The sequence below is a fragment of the Carassius carassius genome, chromosome 26 (assembly GCF_963082965.1).
Source record: "Carassius carassius chromosome 26, fCarCar2.1, whole genome shotgun sequence".
Classification (NCBI taxonomy): Eukaryota; Metazoa; Chordata; class Actinopteri; order Cypriniformes; family Cyprinidae; genus Carassius; species Carassius carassius.
Genome location: NC_081780.1, coordinates 8279103 through 8303089, shown reverse-complemented (window position 1 = coordinate 8303089; position 23987 = coordinate 8279103). Strand labels below are relative to the sequence as shown.

The 23987-nt window shown below is 35.9% G+C and overlaps 2 protein-coding genes across 2 annotated transcripts; both read left to right on the top strand.

Moving 5' to 3' along the window:
• The first annotated feature begins 8841 nt into the window (after nucleotides 1-8841).
• On the top strand, nucleotides 8842-10527 carry LOC132105694 (beta-2-microglobulin-like). Its single transcript, XM_059510998.1, has 4 exons — nucleotides 8842-9000; nucleotides 9495-9767; nucleotides 9858-9901; nucleotides 10039-10527. Exons 1-3 carry the CDS (start codon nucleotides 8937-8939, stop codon nucleotides 9869-9871), a joined length of 351 nt encoding a protein of 116 aa, XP_059366981.1. The 5' UTR covers nucleotides 8842-8936; the 3' UTR covers nucleotides 9872-9901; nucleotides 10039-10527.
• A 1700-nt stretch (nucleotides 10528-12227) lies between these two features.
• Nucleotides 12228-19794, top strand: irak3 (interleukin-1 receptor-associated kinase 3). Its single transcript, XM_059510997.1, has 13 exons — nucleotides 12228-12425; nucleotides 12810-12992; nucleotides 13999-14042; nucleotides 14247-14313; nucleotides 14501-14652; nucleotides 15328-15392; nucleotides 15498-15609; nucleotides 15696-15814; nucleotides 15902-16100; nucleotides 16292-16354; nucleotides 18299-18466; nucleotides 18541-18994; nucleotides 19120-19794. The coding sequence occupies exons 1-13, from the start codon at nucleotides 12311-12313 to the stop codon at nucleotides 19245-19247; spliced, it is 1869 nt and encodes a 622-aa protein (XP_059366980.1). The 5' UTR covers nucleotides 12228-12310; the 3' UTR covers nucleotides 19248-19794.
• Nucleotides 19795-23987: the final 4193 nt, after the last annotated feature.

The window sequence follows — 23987 nt, the reverse complement described above, 5'->3', positions numbered from 1 at the left end:
CTGATGCTGATTAAAATGCAAATAAGCAATTCAGTAGATTTCCAGGCATTTTTACTTTTATGCTGCATATATTCCCACAAATTATGAATTTGTTCTGTTGTTTTAGTAAATCATTGCCATGGTGTACCAATTAATTCTCGTGTTTTGAACATGCAAAAAAAAAAATTTCATGGGGAACTTTTTTGCTCTGACTTAAAACTTCCATAGATTCATATGGGAAAAACATATTTATCATGGTTACGAATTGAGAATTTATTTTCACAAATTAAGAATTAATTCCCTTATTCTATGATTTTTTTCTCTCATTTTAGTCAAATCCATTTGTTCTATCATTTTAGTCGATCATGGCCATGTACTAATTTGTACCCTCATTTTGATTTACAAGGAACAAAATGCTTTCTCTCTTTGAATATGAATGATATCTGTTCGCTTCAACGTTGAAAATCATATTTAATATCTTGGTATTAAAGGTCAAGTAGGGAGCCGTTCACAGAGAATCAGTTTTTCCATTCCACTGCACTATTTTCTATTGTTTTTGTAATTGTAAACATGCTTTGTGGACGTTTTGATCATTGCACTTTTGCAACACTCAGGTGACAAGGTATTCAAGAATAACTTAAAAAAAAACACACATCTTGAAGGTTTGAGCTTTCCTCATTCCACTGCCTGCATCTTGTATTTTTTCAAAGCAAAAATGTATTCTGTGTGAATGGGGCAAATCATTTGTCAGTTTTCTTCAGTTTCAGTTTTCAGGTGTTGCTGTAAAAAAAAAGAAAAAAAGAAGAAAAAACATACCAAATTACACCTTTTTATTAGGGACCCTAATCCCCTTCAGCCCGCACTGAAGTGTCACAGGTCATTCCAGGGCAGGACGGTGAAGCTGCACGTTTAGAAACAGTGAGGCCATGTATGGAGCTTTTAGGTACAGAAAGTTACGGAATTTAGACGACTTTTTCCCCCCTTCTCCCTCCCCCTGCTCCTCTTCCATACACTCTCCCCCTCTTCCCAATTCCGAAACATCTCTTGAACTCCCGTTCTTTGGTGTACTCACGGGGGAGACGTAGCCCACCCTGGAGTCCCTGACCTCTGCTCCGCAGCAGACTCTGTGAATGGGCTGGCGGCCCCCACTTCAAAGCTTCGCCGTTCTGTGCGCTCTGACAGGGCGCCTCACTCAACTCCCCCCCCACCCCCCCACCCCCCTGCAACCCCCCACCTCACCTCACCTCGGCTGTTCGCCCCATCCACCACAGTACTGAGGATTTGGTTGTTAGTGCCAGCTCACATCATCAAGCTGCTCAGTAATTCCACCAGATTGACCCAAGTAGAGGGAGGGAGGAATGGGTGGAGAGGGAGTTCACTGCTACCACAACCACATTCAGAGGTGGTCTTGCCACCTCTTCCTCTTTTCCGTGTAAAAAGGGTCTGCCTTTGTGTGAGAGAGAGGAGAGGGTGAGAGCGTTTCCCTCCTTTTTCCTGCTCTCTCATTAACAAACATCCAACTGTTCAGGGACAAGGCCTCGGAGAAAACCCTGGTTCACTTGCACTGCAGAAAGATCTCACAACTCATTAAAAAGCTCATACTCATATGGACTCCTCACATTTCTGGGGATCTCAGAAGCGCAAGTTGTCATAGTGGTCAATGGAAATGAAAACAAATCTAATTTGTGCATTCCCATTTGCCCCAGTAGCAGTTTTATGACTTTACAAAAGAAGAAACTAAAATTGAAAGATTGATAACAGTGGTCAGAAGAGAGAAAGATGTCAACTTTGCCATCACTCCTTCAGTTTTTAGAAACACGTAGCAGTGTTAAGCAGTTTTATTTTTTTGTAATGTAAACTAAGCACGTAATAAAGCACCAAGTGTAGTGTTAAAGAACTAAAAATACAGATTAAAGGCGAAAATGTGCTTCCCCCTCAGTTTGGCGCCATTTCTGGAATAGGCTTAGTAGCCTAAATAGAAACGCTTGTATTGTGCACGAGATTAATGTCATCTCCCGCTGTTTTTAAAACCAGTTTCCCATGTAAACGAATTTCTCGTGAACGATGCGACTCGTTTATCTTCGTTTTTAGGGTGTCATGCATTAAGGGGCTGCGATTTTAATGCGCATCGTATCAAGAAGTTAGTGATTTTAAAATGCGTCTTTCACTCCGTCTCGCGATTTTAAACGCAAGCCCGCCATCTGTCTGAACGGCTCACGCTCTCTTTTCTTATTCTTTCTCTCTTTACATAATTTCACATAATTGTTCGTTTCTTGTATCATCCACATTAAAGGATGTCCGTCCAGTCTGCTGAGCAAATAAAACACACTTCCTGTCGTCTCTTGTGTGTCTGGGTGCAGCTGTTGTATTCCTGGCGCAGACTCGGCTATCCGCTTCAGATCCTTTTAAATCCCATTTTATGCTTTTCCATATAATCCTTACACCCAGATATCACATTATAATCTTATGTATAAGCCTTTTCAAATATTAGCATATTTTCCATATACGCCTCGTAATTGTTTACAAGTGTAAACGAGTAGCTGACATGACATTTTAAACAATGGCCTGCAGTGTGATGTGATACTCCATCTTAAACTATATTAAACGACCTGTTTCTAATTCGTAATTATTATACTGTAGGCTACATTCAATTTATATGACCTCATTAATAGTGCAGCCATATGGAATATTAGTCATTTTAAACATTATTTTTGTCTCTCTGCAGGAACATATCAAATTTGGTTTGTAACCACCTTAGACATTTGAACATTTTGTATATACTGACTATTTAATATATGGAATATTTTATTTATTCACAGGCGGACAGTGAAGTAGTTTTACTCTGTTTTTCAAGTGTCTGTACTTTTTTCAGTGTTTTTCTTTAGAAAGCTTTACTTCACAACATTCCAAAGCTAAATATTGTACTTTTTTTCTGCATATTAAATATAATCTAATACTTAAATACATTAGAAATGTATTCCTTTCTTACTTTGACTCAAGTAAAAGTAATTCAAAGATTTACTTGAGTACAAGGAAGTAGGCCTACAACATTTTTAATGTTGTACTAACTACTTTTATTTATTAAATGTAGTGCAGTAAAAATTATGACATTATGATTGGAATGAAATAATGTTTTCAAAAGAAAATCACTGATAAACTTAAATTTAATTAAGTAAAAATACTTCACTACTGTCCACCTCTGAATGTATTATAAAAGTCACAAAATAGAATGTATATAATACAAAGAGGGGAAAAATAATGATTTATGAACATTATAAATTTGTTATAATAACTATTAAAAATATTGTAAATAGTGCTTTTAGTATTTGTTTCTAATGTCGACCCAAGTTTTACAGTGAAGAAGCTTCAGGCAGAAAGAAGGTGTACTTAGATGACGTTCATGGTTTATTGATTGTTCATGAAGTGCAATTCAGGGTCTTTCTGAGTGTTCAATTGGCATATCTGATCCATCCCAACACATTTGGACCACATTGGCCTCATTCAAGCCTTCATAGATCAAAACAGCCAAAATCAAGGTGAGTCAGCAGCACATTTGTACACTAAATTCTACACTGGTGAGATGTCTGAATGGCCCTTCAACACACGATCCTCCTCCATTCAGAAGTGTCTGTTTATAGGAATGAGTCACACTGGACATCAGAACTTCAGGCTGTGTAATCCTGCCTGCTTCCTTCTGAATATGGAGCGGATGTGACCGTGTCTGGTTTCCCCCAGCTTGTGTGTGTCAGAGGCCGGTCGTCGCTGAATCTGTGCTGGAGCTGTGCGTGAGCTGTGTTCAAGGTGGGCGTGTGTTTTTCTGGGTTCCAGAGCCAGAGTGTGAAGAGGTGGAAGTGTGGACGGGATGAATGGAACGAGTGGGTGGCTGTGGGTTTGTGTGTGTGGGTGTCATTCCAAGTGAGACGACTGTTTGGGTTTGGGACCTCTCGAAACTGAGTATGTTTGTGGCTGTGAGTGTGTGTGAGCACATTTCCATGTCTGTATTATGAAACAGTAAAATAGGGCATTAGGCTCCAAAACCTAAATGTGTTTGTATTTGTGTATTCACAATGGCATGACTTTATATAATCTAAGTGCAGGTTACATACATGCATATATATATATATATATATATATATATATATATATATATATATATATATATATATATATATATATATATATATATATATATTATTATTATTATATAATATATACAAGACTATCATTATTATTATTATTATATAATATATACAAGACTATCATTTTTAATTTATGATTATTTATATATATATATATATATATATATATATATATATATATATATATATATATATATATATATATATGTGTGTGTGTGTGTGTGTGTGTAAGATTATAACTTTTGCTTTACAATTTTGTACACACACTAAAGAAAAAAATATAGTAAATTAATAAATAAGGAATACATGTTGAATTATAATTTAATTTTTTTACTGTGACTGAATTATTATTTTTTTAAATCATTTATTATTCAGTGTATAATCGTGGTATTTTATCACGATTATAAAGGATTTTTTTATTTATCATTTATTTAAAAAAAAATGTATTACATTTTTTTTCAACAGGTGTCGCTTATGTAATGAATAATGTACAATAAGTCAGGGGTCTCCTAATATCCAGAAGGGGTTTATTTTGCAATAATGACTGGCTGACTGAATGCTACCCTGCTAATTATACAGCTAAATACCAAATAAGTAAATACATGGATATAAAATAGTGATTTAGGCTGAAATTATTTTAAGAAGAAGAGTGTAAAATAATATAAATGACATTAAATTATAGGAGATAAATAAATGGTTAACTGCTCACTATATAAAAATAAAGACCGTGATACTGATCAGAATAAAGTATTCTGGAATATTTCTATCATAATTTGAAAGACTGAAACACAAACCTTTTCAGTCCAACCTCAGTGTGTCATTTATGTGTAAGCCCATTAAACTGGCTTTTTAACTCTACTATATAAATATGAGAATGATTTTCCATCTTTAATGTGCATTTATGGATGGTTTTCAAGCAGTGAGTGCTACTTGGTGCACCAGGCTGTATGAATATGTGTTTGTTTACGCTGTGTGACTGATGGGTGTTTGTGCACTTCTGTTTGAGGGTGTGTCTGAACTCATGCTGTCACTGACTCATGCCGGCGGTCCTGACTCATCCCACGGTCACTAGTGCCGTGAGCTCGTGTGCCGCTCCGCACAATCCGGCCACACTCGCACAGTCATCGAGGAAAGATTTCCCTTCCCTCCTCTCCCTCTTTCTTTCTTGTTCTTGGTCTCTGTGACTCATCTTGGTTTCATTTTGCCACCCCCCTCCACCCGCCACCCAACTCGCCTCCATTACCGCCTCCTCCCTCAATGGGTCTATCTCGCTTTTCACTCGCCTGTCTCATTCCTTCGCTCCCTCTCTTTCCCTTTCCTTCCTGGCTCTGTAAATGACCTCATTTTAATGAAGCACAGTCTTGGCTGGGAGACCAAACCGCATGGCTGGAACCTCCCTCCCTCCATCTCTCTAAACCACCCTGCACTCCAGAATCTGGCTTTCATTCCCAATGCTAATAGAACCGACCGGGAAGTCTGGGAATTCTAGAGTAACTCCAAGAATTCCACGACAAATGTTTGATGGCATTCCATCACTTATGGCAACAACACCGCATGTAATAAAACTACTTTCCAAGGCTCTAGCTGCAACATTGTCCCATAAACTAGGAGAAGATTTACACAGACTGAGGATGAAAATCTGATTTAAACAACATAGGTTTCAGAATATGGAACCTTTAAAGCAAGGAATTGTGAAATAAAGAAGAGATATTCAAGACAAATTAAGCAAATTTGTGACACCTACGCTCTTAAAAATAAACTTTCTTTATTCTTATGCATTGATGGTTCTATGAAGAACATCCATGGAAACTTTGCACAACCATTGCACAAAAAAGATTTTTATATTATTATTAGATTAGATTAGATTAGATTATTCAAATATTCTTCACACTAAGAAAAATGATTCTTTTAAGAAATGTTCAGTGAAAGTTTGGTTATTCTGTTACATCTCTACAAACCCCCTTTTTTGAAACTTTAGTTTTAAAAGTGTAGAATTCTGGACTTTTTTTGTGGCTCTAGCAGCAATATTGTACCATAAACTAGGTGACGATGTCCGCTGGTGGTGTCCAGAATCTGAGAATGAAAAATTTAGCATTCTTAAATGTCTTTATTGGCATTGATATTTTCACAAAGAAAATGTAACATCCATGCAACCTTTTTATTGCACAAAAAGTGCTTTACAATATAAAAATATTCTTCACACTACAAAAAAATGGTTCTTTCATTTGGGGATCCCAAAATAGTTATTCTATTACATCACTACAAAACCTAGACAACATTTTTTTTGCAGTGAAAATAACAAATTTTACACTCTGTTGTGAGTGCAAAGTGTAAAATCCCTCCTATAAAGCCTGATGGTTTTGTTATGTTCTCTGTCTGCAGCCTTTATGAGGTTGTGAACGCTACCACATGCTTGCGCAGCCGTCCCAGTCGGCTACACCGCAAACTCTCAAGATTTGTGGCACGCTCTAGAGAAAGACAAGAAAAATGAGACAGGTGGAAAACGAGTCAAAACAAGGTGGTGTTACGTTTGGGTGAACGTCTATCTAAGCAGAGAGCCTTGACTTCCTCTGTTTGACATTAACTGAAGGCTGCTAATTGATCTTCAATTACAATTTAACATTATAGGAACATTACCTGAACACTGGATGAAAAAAAAAAAATATTGCTTTCTTTTGATATTTATCATTAGGTGTCGTATGACCAAGTCAGCCATTAGATTTTATAGCATATGATGAGATTGTTTTTAAGTTCTGGTGGTTCAAATCATATAAAGTTTGTGATACTATGACATAAATCAGAGTTATGTTCAGTATTTGGTCCAAACCTCAAACTTAGTTTTGACTGCCTGGCTGGAGATTTAATTCTGTAAACGATTTTAGTTTCACCTTCAATACTGGTACAATGCTGACAGCTAGTGGGAAATGTGTGCCATTGCAGGCTGCCCTATTTTTTGAGTTCTACAAAAGCACCAGACAATTTGAAGTTGTGACCCCCCCCCCCCCCCCCCCCCCCAAAAAAAAACCCCATCACCAGATGACGTTTGTTTATAGTTATCGGTTTAGATATAGAGGATGTAATTGGTAATAGTCATTGGTCTCGAGATTTACTTCCGTCTATATACAATTAAAAAAATTCCAAACTCTATCACATGATTTCCCGTAGATCTTGATTGAGCCTACTTTCGTTTTTTGTTTATACAGTGGCCACAGATGTATTTACAGACTAAAGCCATTTCACTGCATTAGACAAGAGGCTATAAAACCAATTGGCAAGTTCACATAGCTGTTCTATAGTGACCATACAATATAATGCTGGTGGAGTAACCACAAGTATAGTTCATCAAATCAGTAATGAATATGTGAAGTTTAGTTAAGCTTAACAAGTAAAAAACTTGTGAGATTTTTATTTAACATACAGTAAATGTTACTTGATTTGATATGCATGGTTAGTTATCTGATACTATGAGATATTTGTTTAACCCACAGTATGATCAGAAAATTAAACATTATTTGCAAAGCTCACACGTCATTTGAAATGTGCCCAGGCTGGTAAATCTGCTTTGGTTTCATTCAAAAAGGCAAACAAACCAATGCACAGGGAAACGTCGAAAGCTCTTCCAAAGCAGACAGCACCTAAAGTGGATAAAGTAGAGCGTTACACATTTTCCCCAGCAGTTTAATACATTGGATGACAGACCTACACAAAGCATGGTGTCATAATATTTTGCTTAGTATCCATAGAGACTGAGATGAAGAATGTAGTGGCAGGGAATCTGGCATCCAGGCCAAGCCACAATTCATATGTGTTTCTTTATTGCTTTGACTCGCCGCCTTATTCCATCTAAACCAAACGCCCGAGGAACAGGGATAACTTTAACGTTCCTATGGCTGATGCTTTATTTAGCTCTTCTTATTTTTTTCCAGCCTTATTTTTACAAAAATTTGAAACCAACCACGAGTAACACATTAAATTAAATTTAAAGACTGAATTAGCATTTTCTTATAATCCAGTAACCCTTAAAGGCATCTGGGGCTCTTGTATAATCTGTTAACATCCATAATATATTCTATACAAATAGCCTACTATTTTTAAAACTACAAATATACCATTATCACTCAATTTTGTAATTTACATTTATTAAAGTGAAAATGTTTACTAACCAGTTGTTTTTAAAATAAAACTGAGATATATTAGCCTATTTACCAAATGCTTTACTATTATGGTAATGTTACATTAATGTTCAATTCTCCTTTGTTGACATTAAGTAACTAGGGTAACATTTACTAATGCATTACAAGTTCATTTTATTTAATGGACCTGAGCTGACATGAGCTAGTTGTATTTTTAATAACACAAATAATAATAAATACTGTAACAAATGTATTGCTCTTTGTTTATGTTTATGTCTTAACTGATGTTAACTGGTGGGACCATATGGTAAAGTGGCCCCACTTTTATAAATATTGTTTTTTAGTATACTTTTGGCAATGTCGGTTTGCATAATGGTGGGTTGGGTTATGTTTTTATGAGGGCAAAGACGAGGGAGGAGTCTTATTATTGTTTAGGTAAGTTAGGGTATTTCCAAAAGGACTGTTTCCCACCAGACCAATGCCACAGTCTGTATAACCTCCCTAGATCAAATCCACCTAGTAACAATCTGTAGCAGTTTTGCTGTTGGCTGCCTGTTATTTTGAAGGCTGGGCTTGTGTCTGTAGTGTCATTTAAGGTTACTGGTCGTTTACTTTCGATATTAACCGATTTGGACCTGATAGCTGAAGCATACTGATTTTGGTGCTTGCAACTAAATCAACAAAAATGAGGGAAGTCATAACTTTCGCCCTGTTCTGTGTGCTGTACGCCACTGTCCAAGCTAAAACATGTAAGTATTTCATATTGAATATGTAGGCCTAAATACTATATCTTGTTCTTTGTTTGTTTATTGTGTTGTGTTACTCTGTTGATTGTTTCTGATATAAGAGTCGTTTCTCACAGGAGTTATCTAAGTACATAAATTAAAATATTATGTATGTATCTATCTATATAATAGTCAAATGATTTAATCAATATTTTAAGTGATTTTTCCTAGCATCGACAGTTTAAAAACAGTGCGTCATGGCACTTAAAGTGGTTTAATTAGAATTTAGGTCTTCTTGCATCGAAATTGATTGAATTACCTGTTTACGGCATGCAAGGGAGGAGAAATTCATGAAATAGAAAATATTTCCCTCTCAGTTTCCTTTGTCTATAGTCAAAAAATGTGGAATACTAATTTTTATTTGGTGATTTTATTTATTTTATTATGTTTATCATATTTACAATAATATTTATTTCCACGTTATGTTTGTAAACTAATATTTTAAATTCTAATTTTAGCCAGTCCCAAGGTTCAGGTGTACAGCCATTTTCCTGGAGAGTATGGAAAGGAGAACACCCTAATCTGCCACGTGAGTGGCTTCCACCCTCCAGATATCACCATTGACCTGCTGAAGGATGGCGAAGTTCTTCCTAATACGCAGCAAACTGACCTGGCCTTCGAAAAGGGCTGGCAGTTTCACCTTACCAAGAGCGTCTCCTTCAAACCAGAGAGAGGAGAAAACTATATCTGCAGAGTTCGACACATGAGCAGCACAAATAGCTATTCTTGGGGTGTGTATTATTGTTTATGTTTCTAGAAGATACCTTGTGGTTTGATATTGCATTTTTTATTAAACATCTCGTTTTGTTTTTTTTCTGCAGAGCCCAACATGTAAACTAAAACAGTCAAAGCCGGACAAAGGACAGTAAGTGTTACCTTGTTTATTATTAATGGAAAAATAGAGCCAAATACCAAAAAAACACTTTTCTACCATTAAAATGTGGCATTTTCGGCAACTGTAAAAATGAATAAAGGTGTGTTTCTTTTCTTTTCTTTTCTTAGGTTAACTTCTCATGTTTTGGCCTTTTCCATCATTTATGCTGCAGAAACCATAATATCCTACTGTTCCAATTTTACAAACCCAATGTCTCTCAAGATGCACTATTCACACAAATATCTTTGCAACTTCCGCAATTCATCGATTTTTAGCTTTTCCTTGAGTTGACTTTCTTTTTTTCCATGAGAGTATGGCATAATTTAACCAAAGTAGCCGCTACATGTTTTGGATCATTATCTGGGTTCCTTTCACTGAGTCAATCCTCTCTGCAATTCTGTGTAGTACGAGCAGTAGTAGTTAGGCGATTGTATATGTAAAATAATTGACAATGTTTATGCCTATCTTTGGGCTTTATTTTGTAATTAAATAGAAATAACACAATAAATTCTCTCTTGAAAGAGCTGGAAACCAAGTTTTTAATGAATGATTCAATTTGACAATGTTTCAGAGAAAATGTAATTAATAAGTGGTAAAAATAAAATTTTGAAAACCTATTGAAACAGTTGTGTTTATTGCTTCAAATAGTCTACTAATAGCTGTATTTCGAAGTTAAATTAACATTATAGCAGGTTTCAGTTACTTTCCATATATGTCTGCCTAGCAACTGAGAAACCCAAGCTGGTGATTAGATTAAGAAACTGTCGACATGTAATAGTTTACTTTCTAAGAGGCTTTTAAAAAGGTAAAATCCTCAAAGTTGTTCTATGTTTTATCTACAAGCAGACTGCCTCGCTCTGAGATACAGTCACATGACTTCCTAAAAAACTGTGACTGTGTGGCGAACCTCTGATCCTCAAGCGCATGAGCACAACTGACGTCATGTAGTCATATTAATAATTTGATCATGTTATCATGAAGCTATAATGTTGTGAATCATACTGGTGAAAAGCACCAGCTTTTGTCATTTTAGAGACATTTTGTCATTAAAAATGCATGTGTTTTAATATCTAGGTTAAGTGAATGGCCTTTATTGATTCACAGATTGTCTCAATGCACAGTATGAAAAATTAAAATGTATTAATTTTTAGGGCTGGGCAAGTTGATGCGTTATATTAACCAGGCTTTGGGGGTTAAGATTCCTTAGTGTGAGCACACCCTAATTATCAAGTGTTGTCCCGCGATCGTGCAGGTCTCTAATAGGAAGGTGTCTGTTATAATGTTATGATCGAGGCTCTGGACTCTGAGCATAACTTGTTTTTCTATAACAAACTATAAAATATTTTCTATATAAACATTTATGTCCTGGCAGTGACAAGTAGCTCGTTTTATATTTAATTTAATTACATTAATGTTTTTACAAGAAATATTTTAACTGCTACTCTGTAAAAGCAATGCTGCTGTAAAGAAAGCACCTTATTTCTTTAAAGTGTTTGCAAACCAAATGTTATTGCACTTTTGTTCATATAGCAGTACTTTTAAATGAAAAAGTGCACAATACACTACTTTTGAATGCATTTTGTGCATAACAATGCGATTAATCTCAGACAATTACATTTTTTTAATAATTAAACGTTGCCCAGTACTAATTATTTTGTTTAGAAAACCGGGCAATCATAGCCCGCAGAGTTTGTCAAGCTAAAACATTAATAACTTGTCTTAAAAAAGGAGGCCTATGATAGATTGACAGTTTTAACAATTTCTGTTTCATTTAAGCTAGACTACTACTTAATTTTCACCAATTCTTTAAATTGAAAATCTCCTGTCTCTCTATTGTAGAGCTGGATATGAACTTTATCTTTGATTATAATAAGAAGGTTTAAGACCTTCACAACATCTTTTAACAGTTTATGTGAGTATAAATCATCGACTGTATCATTGTATCAAAAGTAGCTTCACGTATAAATTGCTTTTATATATATTATGTTTACCTATAGGCTGTATATATAGGCTAATTATTTTATTATTGCCTTTATTTCACTGTCAACTGTTATATAAATTCATCATAGCTAATACAAATGTATAATAAAATAATAATAATAAACATCATAATCATTATATAAATACATTATGTATTAATTATTTGCCAGAGTTAATTGCTGGATTTTTGAGTGTGTTTTGTTTTGTTTCTATGGGTTGTCACCTTTCTAACACGAGCAAATATTGAGTTGAGCGTAATAGTCAAATTATTTAGAGGAAGTAGGTGGGGTTTGGGGATTTCCGTGTTGTAGCAAGAGTTGTCTATGGTCAACACAAGAGAGCAATGTAGAGTCATGAAAGGACGGGAACATCTCAGTCTAGTCGAACTTCACACTCCTGTATCGTCAAAACTAGCGTATCATGTCAGCTAAAATAGACACGTCGACGTTCCTCTTCGACGTCCCGCCGGTGCTGATGGGGTCTTTCTGTAGACTGATGGACAGCGGGGTCGACGGTCTGGGGTGGAGAGCTTTAGGTAAAAAACAAAAACACAAAACGCACTTTACCGTTATAACTTCGTACGACCGACCGTTATCTGTAACTATGAAGTTCAACTATGGCTTTCTTAGTAATTACTCTGTATTTCTTAAATGTGGAAATGTGTTAATATTAAATAGCCCATGGAAAATGCTTTTTTTTTTTGAACGCTGTTAATTATAACTGGTCATTAGTTGGTCTAGACTAGTCATTATCTAGGTTGTCTTAATTATCTATTAAGGTTGGCTTTCAAATTGATCAGCTTGGACCAGCTACAAATCCAGACAGTTTAAGCCAGATGTTTTCAACTGAGATTATATATTATATATTATATATGATATTATTTTTTACCTGTTCTTTATCACCGTTTGATTGCTCACAGCTACTCGCATCCTTCCCAGTCAGCTGGAAGTGAGATGCATTGAAATGTATGTGGCTGCTGGGAAAAGTCCAAGCCAAGAGCTCATGTGGTTGTGGGCCCAGCAGAATAAAACTGTAGGGGATCTGCTGAAGGTTCTGGATGAGATGGGTCACGCTCGAGCCAGGAGTCTTTTCCAATCACAAGGTAACAACTTCATCGTAAGACTCTAATTCTGCGAAAATGTCTAGTACCATGCTAACTGTTATCTATGCCAAAATAGCTACACTAGTTATTGTAGACAGTAATTTGCAAATAAATAAATAAAAATTAAAAATGGCAGAAATAGTTACATTTATTGTTTTATTAGTAGTGGTTACTAAGTAACTACACTTTAAAAAAAATAGAAAAAAAACCCCTTAAAATAATTTGTTACCTTGCTGACTGAATGTCAACTAAAATATCCAAGTTGTCACTTACCTTACATTAAGTAACATGCAATTTCAAGTTGACAAAATTTAAAATATTTAGTCAGTAAGGTAACATTATTTTAAGTTGAAACTATTTTTTTTATAGGTAGAAACTATTGTAGGGACTGTTTACATTTTACTGCCTCTTTTTAGCTTCGTTTTTTAAGTAAAAAAAAAGAAGGTGAAGTGACATTCAGCCAAGTATGGTGACCCATCATCATAATTCGTGCTCTGCATTTAACCCATCCAAAGTGCACACACAGCAGTGAATACACACACACCGTGAACACACACCCGGAGCAGTGGGCAGCCATTTATGCTGCGGTGCCTGGGGAGCAGTTGGGGGTTCGGTGCCTTGCTCAAGGGCACCTAAGTAATGTTATTGCCCGCCCGAGACTCCAACCCACAACCCTAGGGTTAGGAGTCAAACTCTCTAACCACTAGGCCATGACTTTTAAGTCATAGAAGCTACAGTATCTATACCATATAGCAATATTATAAAGTAAATTGTAATTTAAAGAGGAACCTGACGAACTGAAATATTACGTTTACTGTAGTAAAACAAAACAAAACATGATCTAAATAACACAGCTGTGCATGTAAATCACAGTGCATTTCTAACAATCCTATCACCCGCAAAACCACAATTAATTGGCACACAGCCTTTAATGAAACTGCTAGTGATAATTCTACAAAACCACTGTATAACGAACCTTAACCAAACATATTTAATTCTTTTCTAGACTCCTACATGCTGAAGTCATCCTCGCCCAATCGCTTCTCCATGGTAATTATTTTTTTTTTATCTTATCAACCTACAGATTTTTAAAGTACGTAGATACTGGTCAAATGCTTGACTTTGTTCTGGTTTAGGTGTGTTATGTGCAGTCGCTAAGTCAGCAGTTGTGATTTTACTTATTTAGTCACATTATGTTTAGATATTATGTTTTCACATTCACCCTGTATGTTGCATTTTTCATTTTTTAATCAGCATATGCCAAACACTGAGGGTTCCTGTCAAATCTCACCTCTTAACCCAGAGTCTGTGTCTGTTAAAGGTAATTTATACAAGTGCATTCAAAATTGACCTTCACTGTGTTTGCGTCAGTAAGCATTATTGTACGTGTGGCTGTATTCAGTACTTACTGTAGCTGTCTTTATAGATATTATCTGAAAATTTTAATTTCTACTCTCTGTGGTTTCATAAGGATATGAGATTAAATCTTATTTGTCTGTCCTTCTCAGATGAAAAACAGAAGTATTTCATCACATATTCTGACGTGTTAGAGGGAACGAGACATTTCCACCAGGACTTAAAAATCAGTGCAAGTGCATTCGCTGAGGTCTACTGCGGAAAATGGGGAAACAGGTCCTTTGCTGTGAAAGTTTTTAAACAGGTCATGGTCTATTAATATCCCTATTAATATCTTTTTTTTTTTTTTTTACAAATTGTGCACAGAGCAAGTACAGAACTAGTGTTGAATGTCACATACCTTTTTTACATGAATAGGCCATTCGAATTTACCATTATTATTGTGTGTTGTTTATTATTATTAAATTATTCTGCCCCTCTATTATTGTGTTTTTTTCTGGCAGTTGTTCTATATATATATATATATATATATATATATATATATATATATATATATATATATATATATATATATATATATATATATATATATATATATATATATATATATATATATATATATATATATATATATATATATATATATATATATATATATATATATATATATATATATATATGAATAATAAAACAATACAATAAAAACGACCATTATACAAACTATTTATCATTATCATTACTATGTTCTTCTTTCATTCTATTATTGTATGTTCTTTTCTGGCAATTGTTCTATATTAATAATAAAATAATATAATGAAATACCAGAACATACTACTTCTACTACTACTACTAATGTACAAAGTATTGGGGAATGGGGAAACATGTTTTGCTTTGAAAGGTTTTCTACAGGTCTTAACTAATAAATATCTGATTTCACATACGTATATTATGCTGATCACGTTTTGTATTATTTTAACAGGGAAACAAAGCTCATTGGAAGGCAATGTGGGAAAAATTCACCAAAGAAGTTGAAGTTCTACAACTGTAGGTTCAGTAAATGGTTGCTTGATCATATTCCAAATGATCAAACTATTCAAATGGTGTTTGTCTTTTTTTTTTTTTTCATTAATCTCATTTTTGTTTGCTTAGCTACCAGCATCCTAATATCTTGGAGTTATGGGGCAGCTTTTCAGAAGCAGATAGCTTTTATTTAGTTTATCCGTACCTTCATAACGGATCACTGTTCCATAGGCTTCATGAGGTAAATCATCTGCCAGTAAACTGTAACTATTTCATCATAGCAGTCTAAAGTTGAAGATTTCATAGTGTTTACTACTCTTGTGACAGGAAGTTCAGAGGCCTCTATCATGGCAGGAAAGGCTGAACATCATCGAAGGCACCGCAAAGGCAGTCAACCATCTACACACAGCACAACCTTGCATGGTTATTTGTGGAAACATCACGAGGTGTGAATGTGAAGCCATAGCTGCAGCTTCTAGATGTCCAGTGACGATGATGCTTTGAAATAAGCTTGTGTTGTGTTGTGTTCACAGTTCAAACATACTTTTGGATGAGCACCTGCAGCCCAAATTATCAGATTTCGGGTTAGCTCGTCTCAGACCTCACTCTGTCGACCAGAGCTGCACTATTGTCATGGATACAGCCTCTCATAGCAACCTTGGCTATCTCCCAGAGGAGTACATCCGTGATGGCAAGCTGTCAGTCAAACTTGACGTGTACAGCATTGGCATGGTGAGCGCAGCATCCTGTTAAAAAAATTATATCCGGAGCCAGATAAAATTTTAACAAATAAAGATTTATGTCTACATTTTAAGGCTAGTGATGCAGCTGCAGAATACTGGCCATTAACATTTCTTTCTCATTTATTACTGGCCTGTCATGACTTGTCCAATTTCTTTAAAATAAATCTTTTATGCTTGTAGGTTATATTAGAGACATGTACTGGACAGAAGGTGAAACAAGAGTCAGGAAAAAGCCTGTTTTTGGTAAGAACCTACTTGAGGAATAAAAAAAATGACTTGCCAAAACAATACAAACATATTATATCATTAAAGTGTTCATATAAATAAATTTTACAAATATCTGACCCTAATATATATATATATATATATACACACACACACAAGAAACTTGAGCACCAAATCAGCATATAAGAATGATCGACAGATCATGTGACACTGAAGACTGGAGTAATGATCATAGAAATAAGTGACATTTTAAAATATATTAAAATGAAAATTATTACTACTACCTTTTTATTTTTAAATTAAATTTTTAAATTGTAATATTAGTTAATGATCAATATTACCATTACTATTGTCTTTACATTTTATTTGTATACTTTATTATTTAATTACTTTTTTTTTTACATTTGAGTTTTTTTTTTAAATCTTTTGATACTTTTAATACTTTAAATTAAAGTGATAGTTCACCCAAGAATGAAAATTATGTTATTAATTACTCACCCTGATGTTGTTTCAACCCATAAGACCTATTTTCATCTTCAGAACAAAAATTAAGATATTTCTGATAAAACCAGAGAGCTTTCTGACCCTGCATAGACAGCAATGCAACTACCACGTTCAAGGACCAGAAAGGTAGTAAAGACATTGTTAAAATAGTCATGGTACTGTCGTGAACGTGTTCACTGCCACTTTACTGGCACGGAAGAGAAGAAATTGTTGGAAAAATATTTTTTTTGTTTTCTTTGTGCACAAAAAGTATTCTTGTAGCTTCATAACAACCTCTGAGGTCACATGGATTATTTTAACAATGTCTTTGCTACCTTTCTGGGTCTTGAATGTGGTACTTTAAGATATTTCATCCAAAAAATCTTAAAGGTCCCCTTCTTCGTGATCCCATGTTTTAAACTTTAGTTAGTGTGTAATGTTCTTGTTAGAGTATAAATAATATCTGTAAAATTCTAAAGCTAAAAGTTCAATGCCAAGCGAGATATTTTATTTAACAGAATTCGCCTACAAAAAACGACCCGTTTGGACTACAGCCCTAGTTCCTGCAGGAATGACGTCACTAAAACAGTTTTTTGACTAACCTCCACCCACATGAATACACAAACAGGGGGGCGTGGTCTTATTGCGCTCCGACAGAGAAAAAACGCTGTTATTTTCATCTCGGAGTCCAATCACCTTTGTTTGGCCTTCCCAGGGACGCTGTACTTGGAGATTAATGGTTACAATTTATGTTTAACTCGGTTCCCTAAAATTATAATCCACATGTAAAACTATGTGCAGCATATTTTGCTGAGGACAACTTCCTCAATCTCAATCAGTTTAATGCCGGATTCGCACAAAGATTATTCCTGAAAGATGGAGCAGTTCCCTCTTTGTATGGAGAAGGCGTTGATTATGGAACACAACCGGTAAGTGTATTTTATTTAAGTTGGTGCGTTTAACAGTTTCTGTAACTTATTACACAAAGGGCAACGCTGTTTAGCTTTGTTAACTAGATGTTAGGGCTGTGCAAAAAAACGAATGCAATTTTCATGCGCATCTCGTCAGTAAAAACGCTCCTGTGATTATAAGTACATCTCCAGCACATGCTCCTGCCCATTTGCTTCTCAAAACTAGCCCAATCACGGATAGAACAAGGATGTCATCAGCCCGTTTTTATGACAGTGAAAACAGCGGTATACAGATAGGTGAATTGTTTGAAAAATACAGTTTTTTTTACACGTGAAACATGAACACATGTTATATTGCACACTGTAAACAAAATCAAAGCTTCAAAAAAGCACAAAAAACGGGACCTTTAATTTGTATTCCGAAGATGAACAAAAGTCTTGTGGGTTTGGAACGACATGATGGTGAGTAATTAATGACAGAATTTTCATTTTTGAGTGAACTATCCCTTGAATGTAATTTATAACGCAACTTTGCCTTTCACTATTTAATGCCATTGCATTTCTTTAGAGAGATGTACTGCATTCAGAGTTTGAGGAAAAAGGCTCTGTGGATGCCTGTCTGCGGTTTTTAGATCCCAAAGTTGAGCACTGGCCTGCTGCTGTGGCACTTTGTCTGCTCCGAATCGGATTAGAGTGCACCGGCAGCAAAATGCGAGTCAGGCCGAGCATGGAAACGGTTTGTAAATATTCTCATTTATGCAAACATGTACATATATGAACTTATATAAACTTTATTTTATTCCTCTTCAGGTGCTTCAGAGACTAAGCCAACTTCTTCCCATGCCTGCACTGCCAGAGGACCAGCCGCACACTCTAGATGATACAGTCCCTCTTCAACAGCCATACAATGGCCGCAGTCCATATTTAAGCTTCCCCATTGAAGTTGATGAAATGTACAGCCCACCGGAGGAACCGCAACCTCACAGAGTTGCCAATCTCGCAGAGCCCTGCGAGTGCAGCCAGTCGGAGGTCACTTTCTTGAGTGTTGGAGGTCACGACTTGTCGCATTCCCTTAGGGAATGTCTTCAGGAAAATGACAGAGTGGTCTCAGCATCACAAAGTCTGCAGTCAGACTCTGCAGCTCGCCTGGACTTATATGGGAGCTGGCCTGTGGAGTGCAGCTGTAGCACTGGAACCGAAGCGCAGGGGTGTGAGGACTGCTGTGCCAATGGCTTCAGTCAGTCTATTTTATACGTAACTTTAGGCAAGTAGAGTCCAGGGAGCATTCACTGAGAAATCTGTCTAGGAAGTGTCAAACTTCTTTGTCAGTACAAACTAAATTATGTTCAAGCAGGTTCGGAAGTAATATCCAGTATTTTTCTTTTTCAGATGATGATGCCCAGCCCTCTCAGAATGTCTTCACAAATCCAGCAAAAGAGAAAATAAGGAATCAAATACATCTGTACAACCAGGGGTTAATAAAAACCGAAGAGCTTCTTTCGCTAAAATCAGAGTGATTCAGCAATAGGTTGGATATCTTCACAAAAAAACTAACTCTGGGATTTTTATCAGCAGTGGGGAGTGTTTAGCTCATTTTATTTGAATGTTTTTTTTTTTTTGCTGCTTTAAAAAATATATAAAGATATTTTAATAGTATTTCTATATTTATCTGCTTATATACATACATGGTTTATTTACAAACTGAGTTTTTAACATTAACAAGGAGATAAAAAATGGATGTGTGGATGCTGCAAAACTCATTGCAAATATTAACCACAATATATCTTGCAGACCTGCAACTACCGTCACTCTGAAGGGTGTAGATAATATTTTAGCCTGTTACTTCTTTGTAATTCGTTAAAGCAATTATTTATTATTTATCTCACACCACGTTTATCCCAAACACTTCCCCGTGTTCCCACTTCCTCATAAAGCCTACAAATCTCCATGCTTCAGTGAAGCTCTCTGTAAGTTTGTTTTTGACGACTGGATTAATTGAGAAAGACAAGGGGCTTTTGATTTGATCTAATCTATGTATGTACAAGTTTTAAAAATAATGTAAAATGTTCTGTAATGAAACTTTATGGAGACTTTTACTGTGGGAATATTTGGCTGTGAGGTGGCGCAGATCTGATTCACATAGTACCTTGTTTGAACAAACCATAACTGGTTACATTTTACCAAACAAGGAGGATGATAATGTAGAAAATGAAGATGAAGAAGAGGAAATACAGACAGAATTTTTGGACATGAAGGAGGTCAAGTTCTCCGTACCGGCTTCCAAAGAAGGCTTACTAATAAACAGGCCAACTTTCTAAGCAGCTATATGCTGTTTTAACCCATTTGTCTCCTAACTACAAATTTTGGCTAAATTAAATATATATTCACATTGCAGTCTTTTGTCTGAAGTCTTTCGACTGCCATAGTAACATCATAAATGTGTGGTGGTTTCGCCTATCAGAGTTGTTTTAAAATCGGTTACATTTGAACATTATCAATGCTAAATAACTAAATAATAACTAGTTACTTAATTGTAGTTACTTAGTCCTGGTCAACCGTGCCCCGCACTAAGGGGCCGGGTCAGTGGGCCCAAACACAATGAAGAGATATTTTTTTCCTTTGTGGGCTATCTACAACAGTAAGAGAACCAAAATCTCAAAAGATATTGAGCAAATAAATAAAACAAACAATAGGGTAAAAATGGCAAACTATTTCCAAAGTTTCCATGTAGGTTATGGATGCACACACAGTCCAGACATGCACGCACGCTCACACGCGGACAGAAACTTATTTTCACCGCTGCACCGCAAATTTATCAATAAAACAGTTTGGTGGTGCCCTATAACTGCTTAGTTCTCCTATGCGTATAGAAACAGCACATAAGTTATTATATTTAGATTGTACACTTTTACAGGTAAAAGTAACAAATTTTACATTGTTAGATGTTAAATTATGCCACTGTTGCATCTCAGTCCTGAAAGAGAGACTAAGCTTGTTGCCATTGTACATGATTTTCATCTTTTGCAGTGTCATTCATGGCTAATAATGAGACATACAAGGTTAAGGGCCATTTTTACCTTTGTGATCCATGGTGGGAGGTAACCTGCACACAGAGGTGGACAGAGTACACAGCTTTATAAATTGAGTAAAAGTACAGATACTACTTGCTAAATTTTACTCAAGTACAAGTAAAAGTACTACAGTCAGATGTCTACTTCAGTAAAAGTACTGAAGTACTTGTTTTTAAAAGTACTTGAGTACAAGAGTACATTTTCTAAATATTGCATTACTACTGAAACAGTGCTTTCTATTATGTACAGAAATGTCCTACATGGAGTTATGAAAAATGTTAATACCTTGGACAATGTAAAAGGAATTGAAAGTAAAATCAAGTCATTTTCATCTTTTTACCATGTTGCTTTATTTAACATTTCTTACTTGCCCACAAGGCAATAGCACAATGGCAACGCTCTGACAAACCTCTGCTAGAGTTTTAATGAATTTTTTGCACCCACATTTGAACCTGACTGTGTTAAACACACCACATACTCAAGAATATCAAAGCAAATGCTCAGCTTACATTAATGTGTAATATCAGAAAAGAAAATTTAGCTAACAATTGTGTGTACATGTGAGTTCCTATGTTTTTTTTTCATCAATCAAATCAATAAACCTAAACCAGCAAAGAAGGCAATTTAGCAATGTTCTGACACACACCTCTGAACCTGACTGTGTTATACACGCAGCATAGAAGAGAAAATAATAATGATTAAAGAAAATCAGCTAATCAGCTGTGTTTAGGTCAGTGTACAAAGAAGGAAAAATCAAATTCAGCTCATTTGAGTGACGGTATTAAGCCCCTTCCTCTCACACTGACATACAGGCAAAGGCAGGAGAAAATACTTTCAGCTTAATAACACCATTCTCACACACACAATCTATGTGTGACAACTCTGTGTGTGTGTGTGTACTGTACTTCAATTCAATCAAATGTCCTGAAGTCTTCTTCTTTTATTTTTTCCGTCCACACGGAGACGCGTTTCTGTGAATACGCACACATTTTTATCGGATAGGCGTTTCGTCCACACGGAATCCGGCGTTTTGGCAAAGTGAAACCAATGTTTTTTTAAACCGGGTCCCAGAGTGGATAAATTTGAAAACGCCGCCTTTGAGTTTTCGTTTGGATGGCGAATATATTTTTCTGAAACGATGACGTCATCAGCCCACGTCTCGCCTCTAATCAGACATCGCTACGTCACGTAACAGCAACAAAAACATGAACAAACACTGAACGATTGTCTTTTTATTAACTAACATTAACAGATTAATAAATATATTGTTGCATGTTCGTTTGTGTACCACCAAAGTCCTTCGCGCAAGGTTTATGAGCAAGTCCATGTCTTCTTCTCCGATTTAAGTGTATCTGTGTGGCAGAATTACAGCGCCACATGCTGGTCTGGCATGTGTACTAAGTCGTTTTGTGGTTTCCTGTGGAGGCGGATATTCATTGGGACGAGGAAAAAAAGATCGGATTGGGGTAAACTCAGTGTGGATGGGAACGAAGAAGTAACGGGTACTTACGGTTATGGATAGAAATGTAGCGGAGTACAATATTTGCCTCTCAAATGTACTTGAGTGAAGTCATGAGTACTCCCCAAAAATGATACTCAAGTAAAGTACAGATCCCTCAAAATTGTACTTAAGTACTGTACTCAAGTTAATGTACTCCGTTACTGTCCGGCTCTGCCTGCACAGTTCGCACTCTCTTCAGAGAGTGAACTAATAAAGGTGACAGAGTAAAACATCTGTAAATGATCAAAAGTACATTGATATTGTTTTTAACCTATGGCCTACGCTTGCTCTAGCAAACCACTTCAGAAGAGCCTCCATTGGAAAGCAGAAGCTGAAGTCCCAAATCTCACAGCAAGGAGCTTCCCTGATGATTGCTAATTCAAGATCTAATTCAAACCAGTGCAAATACAAAGTCTCAGGATGTTGACTTTAAAACAAATATGCTGTATTTGAAAAAAAAAAAAACTATTTAATACTCTGCACTATTTCTTTTTCAGTAATGATAAAATCAATTTTATTTCTATTATTGTTAACTTTCTGAAATTAGGTAGTCTTAATAATGCGTTTGTATTATTATACTATTGACATTATGTGGCACTGTCTTACCCAGGTATATGAATATATTATAATATATCAAATATTAATCATGTGATCAGTTTGTGTGTGTGTGTGTGTGTGTTAAGCTTGAATTATGCTTTTTATTACAATATAACGTATTTGTTCTCAGCTCTGCATCTTCTCTATTTTACTTTTGACTGGATATTCTAACTGTTTTTGATGGCATGTTTTTATGTTATTATTTTTGTATTATTATTACTTTGTCTGAATGGCATGTAATGGGATGTGCACGTCAGTGATGCGCGGGTTGATCCAAAATGAGCGGGTCCCTGCGGTTGCCCGCGGTTACGAGTCATCCAAAAATATTTTTCATGATATTCGGGTCATGGTTATTGAAAGATAACATTTGGGACCAGAAATAAAATGATAATAATTACATATATAATTAGTAATTTAATATAGGTTTTTTTCGTTTTTGTTTAACCTTCTTTTATAATGTTATAAACGAGCGCCAACCTCCCGCTCTCTCTCGTGAGGCCAATAAGGAAGTGACTAAAACTGCAATTCATCGACTGGCCGCTTGAGGCTGGCTGCAAAAGGGAGTCAGTCCCATAGACTCCCCATGTTAAAATGCCCAACTTTACAGCAGGAACAAACATGTTTACAGCCTGGTTCAAAAAAATGATTTTGGTCTAAATAGCTCATTTTGCCCTTCATGACAACTGTGAGGGGGGTGAATTTTTTATAACTCATCCGTTTAAATTATATTAAGACTTAAAGTTCTGCATAATTAAGGGCGTGGCCACTTGAGTGACAGGGAGATTGCCGCTGCTGACACTGCCGTCGCGCTAGGTGGGCGTGGCTACAGCAACTAGCTCCCGCCTTTTTGCCCATTTTTGATTGTCCGGGAGAGTCGCGCGGTGACGCGCTGCCAAGATGGCGACGGCCCGCTCTACACACTTTAGGCTTCAAAAACTCTCTTCAGTAGTCTACGGTTGACGTCACGGACACTACGTCCATATTTTTATACAGTCTATGGTTATAAAATAGGTTTTGCATGCAACTAATAAATACAAATTAAATTCTTTTTTCCATGTACTCTTGAATAAATGCATTTTATTTTGTAA

Bases quoted from the DNA above. Each gene is read 5' to 3' on its own strand.
- LOC132105694 (XM_059510998.1), top strand. From the start codon at position 8,937: ATGAGGGAAGTCATAACTTTCGCCCTGTTCTGTGTGCTGTACGCCACT. The intron at 9,001-9,494 runs GTAAGTATTTCA...TTCTAATTTTAG, and splicing joins CACTGTCCAAGCTAAAACAT to CCAGTCCCAAGGTTCAGGTG.
- irak3 (XM_059510997.1), top strand. From the start codon at position 12,311: ATGTCAGCTAAAATAGACACGTCGACGTTCCTCTTCGACGTCCCGCCG. The intron at 12,426-12,809 runs GTAAAAAACAAA...GATTGCTCACAG, and splicing joins TCTGGGGTGGAGAGCTTTAG to CTACTCGCATCCTTCCCAGT. The intron at 18,467-18,540 runs GTTTGTAAATAT...ATTCCTCTTCAG, and splicing joins TCAGGCCGAGCATGGAAACG to GTGCTTCAGAGACTAAGCCA.